Raw genomic sequence first — 19,404 nt, 5'->3', positions numbered from 1 at the left:
TATCTATTTGTCTTGCTGCTTAAAGGTGGCAGTCCCCTAAAGCGGCATTTAGAGACAAGCGTATCCAGAGTTACACTCAGTTCACTGAGCACTGATACAGAGGTTATCTGAGATCTAAACAGAGGAGGTAGCAGAGGAGGTAAACTACACTCTGACCTCAACCTCATCCCACATCTCTCCTTATCTGATAAAGTGCTGTTTTTTGCACCTGACAGATGTAAAGCAGCGGTCACTGCTCTAGCGTGCACTGCTGTAATTGGTTTGAGGACCAGAATAACTGAAAGCTGAGAGATGGCTTCAAATGTGGCTGACATCTTATTTAAGCTGCGATCTTGAGTCGAATGCTGCCTGGATACACACATTCTCTTTGGCATCACAAGCTGTTAGTTCATGCTCCCTCAGCAGGACAAGGTAAGAATAAGGTCAGCGAGTGTGAAAACAGGAGCAGACTTTGTCATCTGTCCAGGATGAATTGTACAAAAAAAAAAAAAAGGGCAGCTTTGGAGACTCGTTGGCTGTCATGTAGAGATGCTTAGCTGCTTCTGCACTGAGCTGAACTCCGACTCACGCTGAGCTGTCGTGTCACTCTCCTCTCAGTCATTGTCTAGTCACCTTTTACTGTCTTTTTAAAATGCAACCACTGTGAAAATAGTCTGGCTTCTCCGAAACACCCACAAATACTAAAACGCAGGTACCTGATTTGTCCTCTGACGAGTGGACGGTTCTTTGTCCGGTTCATGTTGGAGTCGAATGGCACCTCAAAGTACTGTGGAGACAAAAAAGAAAAAAAAACATGTTTTAATGCACAACCCCCAACATGTTCATCTTGAAGATGCTAACACTTCACCATAGAGCAGTGATAATATCTAATTCTGTGTCTGAGCAGACAACGCTGCAGATGCTGCTGTTGTTTTTTTTGCACATCTTCTGCACGACAACTCAGAAGGCACAGATGTGGTGGGAGTAAATGCAACATTTCAGCAATTCTGACGTGCTAAAGTTGCCTACAAGAAAGCACACAACCAAATGTTTTATAGCACTCATCGAGAAGATGCAAACAATCATAAAGGAGTGGATGGAAAAGAAAAAGACAGCATGTTATTTTCTTTTTTTAATCTTTGCCTTCACACTCCCCGGTGTTCACAGAAATATACATAAACCGTGTAAATTTATTGAGACCACATGACTTCCACCTTAGCTGTCTCTGTGAATCTTTTCCGGCAACATCTGGAGAGAAACATAAAGTGGGGAGCGTAGAAAATCTCTGAGCCAAGTTTTCACCCTTTTGCTTGTGGAGTATATGGAGTGGAGGTGGAAGGTGGAGCGCGGAGCTGTTGGGTGGGAGGTGGAGGTGGAGGTTGTTGGGGGCGTTCTGGGATACAACTATTTGAAAAACTACTTACACTCCCGTTTTATGATCTGCTCTGGAGGAGTCCCTTCAAAGTGCTCCCATGAGATTGGCAATGTGTGACTAAAATGCAAACACATGGGGTGCTTAAAAGCAGGAACTGGCTAATCTGTGTGTGTGTGTGTGTGTGTGTGTGTGTAATAGTGTGTGTAAGTGAGCAATTGCACATAGATGTGTGTGCTTGCCAGCATAAGAGCCTTTGACTAATGAAGAAACCAGATAAAGCACTTAAACTACAGCATATCTAGATCCATATCTTCAGATATATGGTCCACATTAAATATCTAATAAACAGATAATCCACTTTTCTCTTTTTTAAAACCCCAGAACCCAGATATATCGCACATTTGAAAATCTGAAAGCCACCATAATATTAAAAACCTCTGGAGGAAGGCGCAGAATTTCAATGGTATAGATTTGTATTTTAAGGATCATTAGAGCGTGCTGCACCGTTAACTTTGGATGAACAAGATATGTTACAACACCGAGTGGGACCTGGAGACGAGTTTCAAATACGGAAATATCTACAGCGTTAACAAGCATTCACTTTGGAAATGCACTCAAAGAGAGGGAGAGAATGATATGGTGGAAAGAAGCCACAGGTCCGACTCAAAACCGAGCCGCCTGCTTTGAGGACAACAGCCTTTGTACATGGAGCTTTCAAACTAACCACTAGGTCAACTTGTGACCCAGATGTGGAAATATCTTTAACTGCAAATGCTTACATGATGTCAATAATCAGACTTAAATGGCAGCTCAGCTGGCAGCCCTCCTCGTTGGACATCCTATGTCCACCAGGAGTGTTGCAGAGACCTGAAACTGCTTTCTGAGTGTTTTACTGGTCTGTTTTTTAATTTTTTTTTAAGATTTTTTTTTGGGGCTTTTCGTGCCTTTAATGCAGAGAGAGGACAGTGGATAGAGTCGGAAACCAGGGAGAGAGAGAAAGAGAGGGAATGACATGCGGAAGGGGGCCACGGGTGGAGGCGAACCCGGGCCTACCGCTTGAGGGTCTCAATACATGGGACGCGTGCCCTAACCATTGCGCCACCAGCGCGCCCCGTCTGGTCTTTGAACCGTGAACACTGGGTAATCATAACTTAAAAAAGTGAATTCACAGAAACCAGCTGAGACCATTTAAGTGGCAGCTCAGCTTGCAGCCCCCTTGGACATGCTTTGAATAAGTAAATGTTGTTTTAAAATGCTTTATTTAGTGTGTTTTTCTGGTTTGAATTATACTCCAATTAAAAATGTTTGCTAGACAACTTTAATGCTCAATAACCACAATCTAAAGTTAGAAATAGCAACTCTGTAGTTCAATCGGTCAGTGATTTTGTGATTGTCGAACCCCTCAGCAGCCATAGAGTGGAGTTAATGAAGAACACTGAACACCTCTCAAAGCGGGGATAAACAATACTCCTTATTTGGCTCCAGTTTCTGCTTAAATTGCAGAGGCACTTGAACCATTAAAGCACTGGAAGGCATTAAAACAGGCGATGGGCTCGGCTCTCTCCCAGCTCCAAAGCCAATCTCCTGCTTCCCGTTTCCATCTCTGGTTCAGTTGCAGCGCAGCCCTTGCTCGCTTGTTCTGACTGGACTGGGCCCGGCTAATGGACAGCTGTGTTATGAGTCTGTGGGACCCCAAAAGCCCAGGCTGAGGTGTTAATTCTATTTCCTGGGTCAGGAAATGCGTCAGGAGGTCAGGGGCTGCCTGAGAGAGAGAGAGAGAGAGAGAGAGAGAGAGAGAGAAATGCACTTTGTGGCCGAGCCAGAGCAGAGTGGTGCTGAACTAGGCCTCACACACGGGCCCGGGGCCAAGCCCGCTGCAACACCACTGCCATAAAAAAGGATCTACTTAGTTTCCAAGAACATCATATAAATAAAAAGCTTGTTTCTGTGTCCAGCGCTGCTCTGTGCATTAAGCCCCCACAGGTTTTTTAATGCACCTGTGCAGTAAATAAAAGAAGAAAGGGGAGAAACTTTCCCAAAGAGAAGAACGACGGTGTTGCCATTGTTATGATGAAGTAGTATCTCGTGTATACGGATGATTTGATGTCAACGTCAAAGACAAACAGTCCTCCCTGCTGTGTGTGCTATGCTGTCGTTTCACAGTTTGTCCAGTTCTGCTCTCTTTCCTCTCGCTCTCTTTTTATGTCAGAGCTCCTCATCTGGTTCACATCAGCAGCTCTCTCAGCCACATGTCATTATTTCCGCCCAACACTGCCATGTGTTACAGCGATGGCATTAAAACGATCGGAACATTTGTGTTTTCTTTGTGAGCATGCACGTGTGCTGCTACAGGTAGGTCTGCAGGTCGGGTTCAAGGGTCCATCAGTTTTTACACCTCAAAACTAATCCTTTACCTTCATTGAGTCCAGGTAACTTCACTGTTTAATTAAGACAATCCGACCTGTGGATCCTTCACTCTCTCCCGATTTCTGACTCTATCCACTGTCCTGGATCTCCTTTACAATGCCCATACAAAATGCAAAAAAGCAAAGCAGGCATTCCCTCATAATTGAAGTTTCTACATGAATGTGAATACTGATTATGTTGAGTATAATATTGGAAATACTGTCACATGTTGCTATAACTGTTTAGGCCAAGAAATATTTGAAATAAAAATGTTATACCAAAAAATCTGTAATTGTTACATGATCACGGAGCAATGATTTTAAAACTAAATGTATTGTACTAAGTCGTGAGTTTGTTGCATTTTAAAAATTGCAAATCTTTTTTCCCGTAAGCGTTAGATTTTTATGAAGTTAAATGACTTATTGCATGGATTAGAACTTGATATCTGTCCCTCATAGTTATTTTTAGAGATGTATCCAGTTGTTTGAATATGCACACAGAGACACAGAGCTGTGGGAGTGGCAGGAGAGTGATTCAGTTTCCAGTTCTTAGTTTTCTGTGTTTTATTCTGAACCGCATCTCCGCTTGCATCATTCATTGACACCATGATACGTCACATTGAACAGCTGACTCCTGTTCACATTGAGCACTCCGCAGTTCATTCATGATTCACTCTGTGACAAAGCACTGATCTGTGGAGCTCCATGTAACCACAGCAAACAAAGAAAGGATCGGATAACAATAGTTTGAGGAAAGATGTCTGAATAAACGCCAAATACAGAGGTGACTGTGTGGACTGAACCGGAAGCCATGGCGTCTGCTGCTGCTTTCATTTATGAACACAAACACACACACACACACATTAAACCCATAACTATAGGAACAATTATCAGCCAGATGATGAGGTCGGAAAGGAGGCGAGACCAAAGCGAGAAGCGAAGGAGAGGGGGGTGTTCAGCTGCCAGATCCTCGGAGCTATCAAAGACCAAACGTGATCCAGCGCCAACCACTGGGGCTCGATTGATAACAGGCTGCAGGCGTGCACTTCCTCCTCTTGTACAGAAGAAACCGAGGATCTCTTGGTTTTGTAACATGATATGCTTGATGGGTGTCTGGAACAGGAGGAGTTAAAGGACTGCATGGTTTTGTCAAAGAGTGTAAAAAGTGTATTATTTCAGTTAGTAAACTTGTACAGTTAAGTCAACTGGGGAGAGAAAATTACTTTTTATCCCCATGAGGAAAAAAAACACATTTTAAGAGCTTTTATGAAGCAGTGATAACTAATGTTTGCAATAATACTGCAGCAAAGCTCCGAAAAAGGGCGATACAGTTACTATAAATTATGCATACTCTGTTTACCCAAAATGCAAGACTGTACCGAAACACAGAGACAAAAACACACACAGCTCTGAGCAGCCTTCCTTATTTTCTGAGCAGCTGTACGGCTTCCACTCACAGACACATCAGCTGGTCTAAACAGCGCGTCTCTCTCGGCTCACACAGACAAACCCAGGTGCACGAGCTCAGCCCAACAAAAAAAGACACTTGTCAGACTCGTCACCTGTTTGCACACTGGAGTTCAACCACAGAATCAAACATCCACAGGGGCGGCTGGGTTCTCCAATGCATGGCGAGCCAAGTCTACTTGAAAAAGCACGAGGGCTCTCAAAGCCCTCTTTCGACGCCGACTGTGAACCGTCTCTGATCAACCACTTGACAAACAAGCAGCCAAAAGATTTACATAGATTAAGCTCCCCCTCAGAAGTCGGTTCAGCGGCTCTGGCAGACAGTCACGACGTTTAGAAGTCAAATGAAAGAAAAGAAACCGAACAAAAACAGGCGACACATGCAGCAAACACAAAAACAACACGGTATGGCAGATTGAGGTCATTTGAAGGTGTTTCACAAAAATGCTATTGATGCGTCTGGAGTCAAATGAATAGTCTCAGAGTTATGTGAGCAATGCTTTGATTTGACACTGTTTACCTGAAGAACCTGTTTAACACTTTTTTAAAAGTACTCATTTCACTGTTAGCAAGAACGTGTGCATGTCTAAGTGGAGGGCAGAGGTGTTCAAAAGTCTGAGGTGGAAAGAAAATAGTTAAAAGTGTTCAGAGGAAGAGACGAGCAGCATGCTTTGTCATTTAAAGAAAGACTAGCTGGTGGCTTATAATTAGAAAAAATGTTACTATGGTATAGATCTGCTCTTTCAAATAGATTTACCTGAACGTTTTCAGGTACCAAACTAATTTTATAATCTTCAAATCCCATAAATACAACATGAGGAAAAAGCAGAACTTTAAGGATGATACTGGAAGGACCCCTTAGAAATATTGTTGTTGCATTACTTGGTTACAAAAAAGGAGGTAGTTACACACGCAACATCACGGAAGTGCTGGCAGTGCAAAAAACAGCAGACTGAGGAAGAAGATAGGCACGCACACTTCTTTAAATGCCACAAAGTTTTAATTCCAACGTTTTGACCAAACGTCTTCTTCCGGTGAGCCTATAGATGTTGAAATCTATATATGGGTGTGGTCGCCCCTCCTTAGTAGAAAAGTTATCACCTGAATTAGACCTCAGGTCGGGCCTTTCTTCTTCCTCAGTCTGCATTGTTTGGTTGCAAAATGTTTTTTAACAAAATGTCAAAACTTAAATGTAAATAGAACTGGATTCTGAAATATAAGTGGGCCGAGGACATCTCCTTTACTTCGCCTTATGTCAACAAGCAAAAAAGTACGAATAATCAGTTCCCACTACCCGCAGCAGAGGTGAAGATAGAACCAGGAGAGATGTGTCTGACAGCTGGCAGATGTCTCTCGAGGGTTCCTCGCCCTCTGAGAAGCTTTAACGTGATGAAATGATTGGGGATGAGAAGGTGTGATCTGACATGAAGAGCTCAAGTTGTTTGTGCAATTCCTGAGAGAAGAAATCAGGAAAATATTCACAATCTATGTCGTTCTCATCATGGCACAGAATTTCCAGTTTCCACGTCTGCAGTATGACTCTTATGTGTGAAAAATCATATGACGTTTTGTTATATTTTGCATCTGGTCAAGAGTAAACTACCCAAACTTCGTCCTTTTCTAATAACACACTGAAGTCTCCTTCCACTCTTCCTCGGCACCGCTGTACAGACTGCAGTTCTCTGTCTGGCCAAACAGCGGATCACATCTCCCTTTGAGCTCAGCCCACACCTCTCCTCCCTCTCTTTTTAGTGGTCTATGTGGAGCCGTTGGCAGCGGTTCAGCTGGCACAGCCTCTCCCTTGATTAATGGCCTGAGTGTGGGACAGTGAAGTGCTAAACTGTCCTTATGTTAATCAGCCAATTAATGCTGAGCAGAGCCACGTTACCTCTGCCCCAATCAGTCCCTCTGCCTGTGGAGATACGGGCTGGATCTGGGAACGCTTACTGCACTGTGGAAGCACGCTGTAGTCTAAATGTCTAAGTCATGAAGAGACGAAAGGAGCAGCGGACAGACAGAGCTTCAAAGTGAAAAAAAATGTTTAAAAAGAGAGGATTATTCTTGCATGCTGCTTTTATTATTCCAACTCGTCTGATCAAAGTAAGCACCGACAGACGGCTTCTTTTCATCCATAAATAAAGACAAGTTTTTGATTTAAAGCTGAAGATAAATGAGTGTTGTCTATTTCTGTTTGGTGTAGAAGACTGTTTAAAGCTCTTAAGGCAGGAGGTCTGGTTTTTGAGAAGTGCTGCCATAGCTTGTCTGAGTGTTTGTGTGAGTGTGAGCGTTTGTGTGAGTGTGAATGTGTGTGTGCGTGTGCATCAGTAATGCTGCTGCATGTCAGGCCACAGTGCCTCCTAGTGTGAGGGAGGATTCAGACTACAAGTTAAACTCTAAGTAAGAGGCAGTTTGGCATGACAGTGAATATTCAGTTCCATGGCACCCTCTTTCGCAAAAAGATAAAAGATAATGAAATCAAAATCCACTCGGAAATGTGCGCACATGGTGGTAATGTTAAATCATGAAGAGGATTTGAATCCAGTTCCCGATCACCTTAAACTCTGCACACTCTTGACTGCTCTCTATTCAGTCAGACCCACTATGGAAGAAGATATCTGTGGAAGCTGAATACATAAAAACCGAGTCTGTGCGAGTGTGTGGTCACTTGTTTAAAGAGAAATAAACAGTCCTTTTCCGCCATCAGTGGGTATTCCCAAATATCTGCGCGGGTGTGACTGACATGACATACAGTTTGAAAGCCTCTCAACAGTTTTGGCTGCAGTTGGAAAAGAGGCATGTGCATGACAGTGTGTATGTTTGAGGGAATGTGAGTGTTTAGGTTTTTCTTCTGCAGCTGTGTCTGACCAAAAAGAGACTGAGTATGTGTGTGTGTGTGAGTGTGTGTCTGCTCTAATACTGCTCTGACACTGCTCCAGTCCCGATGATTCTGAAGAAATGCATCTCTTGGAAATGAGAAGTGATAAAAGTGTGGCTGCATATGAAGGCCCTCACTGTTCCCTTAAACATGACAGCAGCCGTCAGCACCTCTGGCAGATTTGTATTTGAGGCAGTGACCCGAGGTAAAGTCCTACCCTTCATTCAGTAAGGCTCATTCAACAAGCCTTTTCAAATCAAAATGAGGAGGACCTCAGAAAGAGACAATCACTCATAGTGAGGTCCAGGTTCTCTGTGTGCAGAGAGCAGACAGTGTCATCTATTCAGAGCTCTACATGTAAGGATATCTAGTTCAAATTCTTGATGTCGTCTTATACAGAAAATACATTCCTTTTTTATGGAACAACACAGGATGCCTGTAATGAGAAAAGCTGGTTTTTAAACCAATCTGAACAATAGAGCAAATGCAAGATATCAGAACCTGCAGTTCCTTAAACGTCCACTTGATCTTCATAGACCTTTGTAAAATAAAAGCCCAGGTCTCCAGCAGACATTAACATGTAGAGGCATGCCCTGGTATCAAATTTATCTGGACTCAACTTATATCCCACAAGTCATGATTGCTGCATGGGGGTTCATTTCAGCTGTTTAGCTGTGATGTATCCATCACATGGGTCTTTGAGTGAGCTGGGGAGCTTCAACTAGCTGAATTTCACTCTCACCTGGATTTGTGAAGATGCCAATGGCAAAAAAAAAAAACAACACAGCAGTTGAGGCTTTGTACATTCTCAAACAAATCTGTTACAACAGTTCAGTTTGTTTTGGAGGTTTTGTTTTCACTCATCTCCAGATTGTGGTGAGTTCTTTGCATTCTGGGACATGGGTCACCGATCTTATATACCGCCTGCTTTGTCCAAGGAAAGGTTGTTTGTGAAAACATCCTGCAGCTGCAACAAACTGAACACAAGGTGGGCTTTACGCTCTTCAATCAGCATCTTTTATTCTCCCTCGCTTTCTCCTCGCCAGCATGTTCTGTAAACTAGACTCCTGATAATGCACGTGCAGCTCAGCATGGTGGAGTGCAAAGCAGGAGGGTTACGGGCAAGAAGAGAGAAAACTGGAAAGATGTGTGCAAAGACAGTTTGGTAAATTTGCATGTTTCAAATCTTGAGTTTTTGCAGCTAAGTTTTACAGAGCTTCACAAACTTTTTGATCCAAGTATGAAAAGACAAAAGAGAGCACATGGTTAATATCATGGGCACGCTCTGAACTGGCCCCAAGAAGTACAAGGAAGTAGAAAAAAGTTCTTTCAAGCGTTTCATCGCTGACTTTCAACTAGAAATAAGTTTAGGTTTTCTACCTTAAAACTTCTCCTGCTGTGCCTAACTTCTTATTCCCTTTCCTCTCACTTGAAGAAGACAAACTTGGAAGAAGTAAAAGATATACCCTTTTTGATATCGAGCTGGAGAATTTGCTGACACACTCAACGCAAGGGAAAAGATAGTAAAGAGCGACAAAAAGCAGCAGTAAATAATTTATCTGCGAGTTCCAGTCTTGTTTGCAGGAGGAAATGGGATGGCAATGTGTGTGAACAGAGTGACAAAGTTCCTGTCAGAGTGTTTCCTCTTTCACCACTGGAGCTTTGCCCCCCCGAGAACTATCCTTCTTTCTGCCATCTTCTCTGTCCCCGCGCCTCCCTTGTTATCCCCTTAAGTAGAAAAGCAAACCAGTTAGCTGCTAGACAGGGTCTGAAAGTAAGATGTCAGCCATCTTTCCTTTAAAATGTGAGACAAATTCTTTCTGGCAGGATTTCACATGAGACAGCTCTCAGTGTGTCGGATGGGGAAGAGTTAGAGGCTGCACAGTTCCTTAAGGTGACTCGCAATGATGCTTAAAATGTGTCTACAAGAACAGATTAACAAAAGACAACTGGAGTACATCAGAAAAGTCTTCCAAATATGTATATGAAGATCATTTTATACAGAAGCTAGAGGTCAATGTTGTCGGAGTTAGAGAAAAAAGTAACTTTTGGCTCCTCACTTGCAGCCAACAATTTAAAATAATAAAGAATACCCTGAGGTAAGCTGCATTTGAAAAGTAGAAAATATGTTTTTAAATCTGTAATACACAGGAACTGACTTCAACCTCCATCTATGGGAGATTTCAAAGGAAACTTGACTGACGATTGTGAATGCTCCGTCACAGATTTCTCGTTAAGCGTGAGCTCTCAAGTTGTGCTGGACATTCTGGTCGTACAGTGTGAGCGCATAAATCTAGAGCTTTGGTCGATCCCCAGCAACGATTTAGTCGTACAACCTTTTCACCAATAAAGCTTAAAGATCAATGTATATTTGAATAAAGGATGAAGCAGTCCTAAACAGAGGCAGCATTTCAAAGCAGTGAAGTACCATTATCAATTGTGGGCTGGTGAAATTGGAGCCACTCTTCCTCTAGCCACCCCGTCTCTTCATAAGCAATTACTAGCAGAGCACATACAGATAAAAGGTCTACAAGTGGGAGAAAGAGCAAAGAACAGGACAAACCCCCCCACCCTCCCCTCACAGTACCACTACAGAGCATAACGGAAACGTTTAATCCCCAGGATCTGGATTAGCGAGACAAAGAGGTTCAGGGTAAATACACACAAGTGTGGGTTATAACTACTCGAGCACCTCGATGTCTATCATTCTCAGGCTGATTGTATTTGTGTGGGTGTAAAATGAATGGGAACAGCAGTGCTTACTTCCCTCTACTTGAATGAGCGGCTGTGTGGTGATATTAACAGTGTTCAGAGACAAAACGCACACATGCTGAGCTTCAAGGCCTTTTTGATAGCTGCTGTGTTTGAAGCATGTGGGCAGATAAATGACGCCGTAAAAGAAGAGTGTAGCACAAATTGCATATTAAAAAAGTGTACATGGTCTCCCTCACAGCATGGAAAATATTGTAAAGGAAGAGGACAAATTTTGTGTATCTTTGATAGAGATACTAATGGCAGAAGCCACTTCAAAGCATATTTGGTATGGTATGTATGCCGATGATGCAGCGATATTTCTGAAGGCTGGTTTTCAGGTTGTTTGGGCAAAGAAAGAAAAGTCATCAAGATGTAAAGCATAGAGGGGGTTAAGTTCTACAAGAATTCTATATTTTACCTCGATGTTGGTTTAGCAAGCTTTGCAACATATGAAGACAAGGGGATATGTACACCCAGGTACAGTGAGGCAGAGTTGGTGCAAGCAGCACACACCCAGAGACACACACTTTGGTCTGTCATCTGAAATGTAATCATCCGTTATTACATGACAGAGTCTGACACACTGCCATGTCATCATCTGAAGTGCTTCCTTTGACAGACAGAAAGACGGGGGGTCCACACCCAACCAAGCAAGATGACTTCCGCAGGTGAGAGAGGATTGGCTAGTGAAAGAGGACAGGTGGACCAACAGTAATGCTACACTAAGGTAGACACACAAAGGCAGACTTACTAAGCCTGTTGTGCTTGTGGGTGCTGCCATTCCCAGAACAAAAGTGCATTGGAAAGTTTTTCACCAAATATAAAGTAAAAAGATTCCAGTGTGTTTAGTGCAAAAGCACATTTTATTCAATGGATCACATTGATTTAAGGGCCTATAACCTATAACAGGAGGCGATGAGGAGATACATCGTGGCTGTGTTTACAGAAGAATAAGTGGAAGAGAACTGAGTACATCAAACTGTGCTGCAAGTTAGATTCATAAAGTGTGGAATATTTCAAGTCTTCAGTCTTTGCACTTTAAATATCTACTTTTTAACGTGACTGTAATGAGAAGGGAAAAAAAAAAGCCAATGTCAGGCAAAACCTCTTTTTGTATGCCAAAGATCACCTGTGACTTCCTGAACTCTTCAAGGTATGCTGTGTGATTACATAATGAAGGACTAAAGACATGGGTGGCAGTTAAGATTCAGGGAATTCAGTCTGAATAATAGTCCTTGGAGAACAGCTAAAAGCCTTTCTTAAAATTCAAGAAGGCAGAGTAAAGGAGCTGAAATCACGGAGGCAATTACATAAAATACAGACTCGTGAGCAATGACAGTCTAAATCGAGTAGAGGTTGGAAAAATCAATTCATGTAAAAGTTTTAAATATTGCTAATCAGTCACTCCCTGCTATGTGCTAAGGCTAGCTCTTTAACAGAGTGAAATGCCAACTAGAAATTCAGCCGGTCTCACAGATGACTGGAGTAGATCCTGAAGTATGTACTCATTAAAAAATTGACTTTAAATCCATGTATCCATGTAGGGTTTCTGCCTCCATAATACTCAGCAATACAGAGCACTGTCAATAGTTTGAGACTTTTCATAAATAGATGAGGTGCATTGTAATGCATACTTATTTAAAGACTACAGGGAGATGGGACCAATGGCAGCGATAGAGAAAATTATTAAAGTAATCAAAGTTGTAGCTAATACACAACAAAACACATTAACTTTATGTGTTGATTTGAGACATGATAATGACCAAATAAATGCAAATCTGGTTTTAATTAATCAACCTATTACCAAGCGGTGGAATAATATATTCCTCGTTTACCATTGGAAGGATGGAAAGGCTAATTCATTTAATCCTCCATATGCCATCGAATGATCACATCATATCAAACCAATTATATTTATAAACTAAAATATCATCTGCTGCACTTGTGAAGCCCTGATTCGATTTAATCATCAAATTATTAAACCAAGACTTTGTTAAACTGAGATATTTATAATCCCTAAAACCTTTCATTCTTGGTGCCTGTTGGTAACCATATTTGTTTTCCAGCAACGATTACCCCTGCCCCAAAAACGCTCCTCCATTAGAATGAAATTAGCATTCAGTGTTGGCTCACGGGCACGCCATAAACAGGCCAGCTTTTGTTAATTATCCACGGATCTCAGCTTGACAAAGACTGTTCTAACTTGCCTTTGGCTAAGTTACCTTCAGATAGAGAGGGAAGTCTTGAGTTTTGTGGAAAATTAACAACAAAATGCAGACAAATACATCAATGTAGTGACTTAGGTTGATGCCCTGAATGCATGTCTTTTTTCCTGAAACAGTGCAGTCTTCATTGTTGCAACAACAAAAACACCACTATTTTCATACTGTAAAACTATTAAACTTCCATGTTTTTTTATATTCAAGCAATATTTTTTTTTGTATCTGACTACTTCAGTCCTGAAAAAGGTGTAAGACAAAGAGATTGTGTACACATCAGTGATGTCATCACATCATAAATATAGCTATTGTCGGTCAACATCAGGCAATAGCTGATGAGTTCAGGGACTGGTACAAGGGCAACAGTGTGTCCTAGAGACATACAAGAACCTCTACACTGAATAGGTAAATGTAAGGGCTCAAATATACTTGCTTTTTAACCACGCATGTGGGTAAACAACTATATGTACAACTTGTGTTACTGGAGGATTCCTCTAGAGGGAGCACCACATAAATCAGACGACATTAAACACCGAAGTAGAAATGATCTGTTGCCAGATGTTTTGGCACAAATCACATATAACAAATCACAGTGCGGGTAGTTGCAGACATGATTTGTTAACTGTTCTTCTTTCCGCCATTGTTGTAGCGGCACTCTGGTGTCTCTGATGTTGTAATTTCCGGTCTCATCACCATTCATCTCTACACTGCTACTGGCCGTTATATGCATACTGCATCTCATGGACGAGTAGCATTCATTTCTAAGGACATGCACAACCAATGCTCCGAACCACTGCAGGATACACAAGTCTGATGTAATGGAATACTCAGGGCTTAAGATAGATTCTGATAGAAAGAAATGATGTCCTCATTTGTAGACCATAAACATCCAGACTGTATTTAACCCAGAAAAACACAGCTACAAGCATGAAGTACTAGTAGAGAAAACAAATACATCAGATGGCGTGTGGTAGTTGTTGTAACGGCATTTACTCAGCTTGTATGAGGTCAGGCATTCCCTCATACAGTAGAGGTGTAGAAAGGTTCAGAGGAGCCAGACAGAGCTGAGGTGGGTAGTTTCCCCCCCCTCTTCTTCTGACTCAGGTCTCAATGGTGTCTGCATCCCCCTTGTCGACCACTGAAGCCCGTAATCACAGTGTTTTGTCAGAAACTAAAGGCTAATCAGGGAGTTGAAGAGGAGGCACTCCACCTGCCCCATCAGTCACTCATGTTCTTCCCCTCGGGTGGAGGTCTCTGTATTGTGGTGAAGCGTGTTTGCCCAGACAAGCTGCAGCACTGAAAGCTCAGAGACACCTCGCGTGTGATCTTCACAAAAGGATGACAACATGTTGTTGACGGGCCACGTTCTTGTCTTCTTTTGAAGTCACTGAAGGTTGTTCTCTAATTGTGAAGGTTGGAGTATACAGAGATCAAAGAGAGAGAAAAAAACCCATAAACATGTATTACCCTATAAGACACACAATCAGGAATGAGGATTGTGTTGAAAGATATGTTATGTCATAGGGACTATTTTTGCCTTTTCTTTTCTTTTGTCTCCATGGAAAATTAAGGGTTTGAAATTCATTGGGGCCAAGAGCATATCTTGAAGTAGAATAATTAATAGTTCACCTAGATTTTAGAGTAGATTTTTCTACAACTAAATGGCAACTGAAAGAGTTTAATTTCATGAGTTTAAAAATCGGAGTATAGTCTTACACGTCATATTTAGATGTTACTTATGGAACAATTTTGGAGGGTCTTTAAATACCGAGATCAAGCTCATAGTATAGCTTATCTTGTTTTCTTTGATATAAAACAAGAGTTGAATTAAAGAAATGTCATGTAATGTAATTGTTCTGGATCATTGGTGTGCTGCTGTGGATCTGCCCAACTCAAACTGCTCCAACTTTTAATATCAGATTTACGTCTATTATCATTCTTAGAAATGTTAATGTGGATATAATAGCTGCTGAAATTCAACTGCAATGATTAAAATGATCATTTGATCTTGTCTGAATGTCTTGATGATGATGATAATGAGGTTTTGTGGTCACTTCTTACAGTTCAGTCTGAACGTCTTCAAAGCGAGACTGTGCGAGTTGAGAATGTTTAAAGTGCCCAACAGTTTCTTAATCGGTGTCGGGATCAACGGCGTCAGTCTGATATCCAATCCGTAAATTACATCGGTATCATTAGATCGGATCAGTCCCACCTCTACTTATAGCCAAGGCTTAGTTACAGTCCTTGTCCCTGTTTAAAGATTGAATGATTGTAAATAATGTGACAGTAAGATCTGCTTAAACATTTCTACTAAAAGTCTATAAATCCCCTTTACTTTAATCTGTAAATTTGAAATGAAAGGCTCTATTAACTGCATGAGATGGACAGATATTCATATGACTCATACCGGTGACTAAGCGAGGCTGTTATAAGTAAAGAAGCGGCATAAAGCATGATTGAATAAAAACTAAACTCGACTTTAAACTAATCACCTCTCTCTTTGTGTCCACCCACTTCATTAAGTTTCTCCTTCACATTTAGATGTTTTGATCCCTTCTCTAGGATTGAAAAGGACCAACCTTATCTGGGAAACGTCAATCACAAACAGCTTTCTTTATCCATGTTTAATAAAAGAATCACGACTACTTTGGCCCTGTTTCTTAATACTTTACGTTTGTGTTAAACACAGATGAACTATGTTCAAGTTTGATGAGATTCTGAAATAAGTGCAATTTATTTTGTTTTCAAATAGTCCAATTAAAAACCCATTAAAAATAATAGAAATAACTGGAATCCAGAGTATTACCATCTGTGTTTGCTGCTAACCAACACTCTGCCTGGCAACAGTGATTGCTCTGACCCCCCCTCAGGCATTATCATGGGGGTATTTAATAGATGGATTTACCCTTCATGACTTTATCAGAGGAAAGCATCTGTCTCCGTCTGAGGCTGCAGGAGATTCATTTGTACAGTTTGAAGCGGATTGGCACCCCGTGGTCGACAAAGACAAAAGCCTTTAAAGAAATTAACTATTAAACAGGGCTGTCTGGTTAAATATTCAGTTTAATCCAGCGCTGAGAGACAAGATACCCATCGAGCCCTTTCAGTGCCATCTTGCTTGGCAATTAAAAAAAGGAGTTTCGTCATTCTCCCGGGCTGAAGTAACAGCTTGGTGGAGAGTGTGAAACAAAAAGCTGTCAAGTGTCAGTGTCAAAGATCAGCTAGCTCTTTTGTTTTAACAAAGCTGTCAGAAGAAGGAGCTTAAGGGCAGCATCTGCACCAAGGAAGGGGTTTTGTTTTTGTTAAAACATTCATTTGGCTAATACTTTGATGTGTTTGACCTTCGACTCGAAGAAGCAACCCAAAAACACATCCTTTTTACAGAAAAACACTTTTAACCAGTCAGTCACAGCACACAGCTAGTAGAACCAACATGACAAGCACTGACACTTTTACAACTCCATCTGATTTGAAACATCTTTGGACTTCAGAAACAAATACAGAACACCTTTTATGGGGGTTATTTAGAAGGTCTCCCCTGCTATTCATCATATGGACACTGATAGTAGTACAGTAGGGGGTAGTTCTCAAGGAGATGAAATATAAGTTGCACAAAAATACAACTATGTCATCATGGCATAGGTATTCTACAGCGTGCGTTTGAAACAGTATCTTCTGTCGCTCTTTCTCAGCAGGGAACAGACGCGAATCCAGCGGTGGAAGGTTTTCATTGTCTTTGAAGGGCCCGTAGTTGGTGGGGTTTTTAGCGGCTATGAGGTCTTGTTACAACTAATGATCCTCTTAAGAGGCACCGTGTTATGTGAGGTACCCCAAACTACAACAAGCAGAGCGCGAGTCTGGAACATTGTCGAGGCAGCTTTGACTGTTGAGGCGCAGAAAATGTGACGCCACCCTGGACTGATGTAGACGACGACCGCCTGCTGTGCAGCTGATGGAGCGGTATCTACACCTCCGGTCTGTCCAAAGCAGAAAACACTGGGGTAGTAAAGCTGGCAAGAATTATTACAGTAAGAGCCAACTCTTTAAGAAGTCAGAGGAATAGATCACATGTATCAGTGGAACATAAAACCTGCAGCTACGCAGGGAGAGCATCAGAGCGGTCTGTGCCTTGCTCAAGTGCACCTCAGCATTGCTCAGGAAGTGACCTGGCACCTCTCCAGCTACCAGACCAACTTCCATATTATGATCCGTATCCAGACCCTTTGGTTCCCAACCCAAGTCCCAACGGACTGAGCTATAGGGCATAGCATAACATAGGGCTGCGCGATATGACCTCAAATCAATATCACGATTGAACATTTTACCTCGATTACAATTACTGAATTATTGGAAACAGCACTCAAGGTTCAGTCTTCTATGTCACTTGAGTTCCTACAAGTTGAACTAAAGACACCCTTTCTCTTAAGTGTCCAAGATTGCTCCCAGCTAAAAGCTTCCATGCCATATGTGCATGAGCTGCAGAGGGGCATGACAAAGTGTCGTTATTCGATGACTAAGGAGTGAGAAAAGGCTCTCAGTTGATGTTGACATGTCTGATAATGTTACTCACCCTAAAACCGAGGACAGTATACCAGAGGGTACGATTCCAATATGTGGCTGACAGCAAGCGTTTGAATTTCATAGTAAGTGTTTCATTTTAGATCAAATACACTTACAGTACAGCGCCAAAACAGAGAAAATGTGTCATAAGTGACTGTACTGTAATATAAACATTACGCCATGCTAATGTCGACCAATTTACCCGAGTGTAATTGAAGGACTTTCAACAAGTGCAGCTTGTAAATTTGCACCAGCGCACATTCATATATCACACTAGATATTACTCAAGGGTGGACTTAAAATGAAACATAACAAAACGGGAATTTCCTGGCTCAGTTAAACTCTCATTTCGAGTGGAAGCACACCAGCCTGACCTCCAAGTATGTGGAGTAATAAGTCTACGAAGATGACTGCCACTGCAAACAATAGGGGAGTAATATGGTGAGGATGAAGAGCCCGACTGTGACAACAAGCCTGTGTTGCATTAGAGTCTTCTTAAAATGGTTTTCTGTGCCATCATTAGACTCTGAGGCGCCTGACAATGCTTTTAAAATTTAAAGCATAAGCTACCACTTGATAGTTTGATTTTATATGACAGGGCAGTTTGTATAACGAGAAGAGTGCCAGAGAGCTATCAATTCAAATCACTTTTACTGGTTGGATGGATAAAAGCTTCTAAATGCATCTGTACAAATCATCTTAATCATGGTCTAAATGCTTATTTAACATTCTTTTTTCATGGCTTTGGTGTGCTACAAAAAGTGGCTTTTCTGCATCTTACGAGTTGTTTTCTTGAGATCTCGACTTGTACTTTCCTACCCCACGGTTTGCGAAGGCATATAACAAACATAGGCACACATATATCGGAATTATTACCATCAAACTGGAGATACAGGGCCCCACGTTTTAATAAGGTCAAACTGAAACAATCCTTTGTTCACCAGTCAATTCTGAAATTGAATGCAGAGCTGAATCCCCGAGCAAAGCAAGTTCAATCTTGTGTCAAATGTTTGGATCTTTGTATCTTGCCCTGATTTTTATGTCGCAAATGAAGCCGCTGTGATGCAAGACAAATTCAGACCATGTCTGACAATAAAGTTCAATCAATCAATCAATCATATAGGCTTAACTAACATCATTAATGTTGTCAATGGCAAAATGGCATGTCCTGGTCTGACATATTACAGTGACCAGCCGATGGTTTTGTTTACTAGACTGCCAGAAAAATATCCTGTCTCCTGAGGAAACAAGCTTCCTTATCTCGAGATGACTAGATTAATTAATCTATAAAAATGGGAAAACAACTTCTGTTATCCCAAGATCACAAGAAAAATTAGTTATGACCTTGAGAAAACAACCAGGAATGACTTGTCACCACTGGAAAATGAGGTAAATAAAATGTGTTGATGCATGTCAGCTTAGGGCTTCCGTAGTTTATGCCTGGTTTACCCAAAAAAGTAACTGTTCTTGTAAAGGTTATGAAATCCTTTCACCACGTGTTTAGAGAATGGTTTTTGATGGCAGGATAACTCTTTCAATGTGTTTACAAAGTAAAAACACGTTATCATCACATAACCTACCCATGTGTTCAGTCATGTACCCACTCTGTGTCAGCGACTGACCAAGAAGACAGAAGGAGGCATGCAGGAGGGTAAATAATACATGTCTGCACAGGACAAGAGAAGGAGGGCGTAGCTTGAAGAGGTAGGAGGGGATGGGCTGGGGGCTTGTGGGGGCTCGCTTGTGCGTGCCAGCCTCAGACAGCTCACC

At 41.7% G+C, this 19,404-nt stretch overlaps 1 protein-coding gene across 1 annotated transcript in view; it reads right to left on the bottom strand.

Moving 5' to 3' along the window:
* cox10 (cytochrome c oxidase assembly factor heme A:farnesyltransferase COX10) overlaps window positions 1–19,404 on the bottom strand; it is a 36,911-nt gene that overhangs the window by 5,812 nt on the left and 11,695 nt on the right. The window contains exon 5 of the mRNA XM_020630766.3: window positions 696–766. Coding sequence (XP_020486422.2) covers window positions 696–766 — 71 coding nt within the window. The remainder of the gene's footprint in view (window positions 1–695; window positions 767–19,404) is intronic.

The sequence above is a fragment of the Labrus bergylta genome, chromosome 21, assembly GCF_963930695.1.
Source record: "Labrus bergylta chromosome 21, fLabBer1.1, whole genome shotgun sequence".
Lineage (NCBI taxonomy): Eukaryota > Metazoa > Chordata > Actinopteri > Labriformes > Labridae > Labrus > Labrus bergylta.
This window is presented reverse-complemented; position numbering and strand designations above follow the sequence as displayed.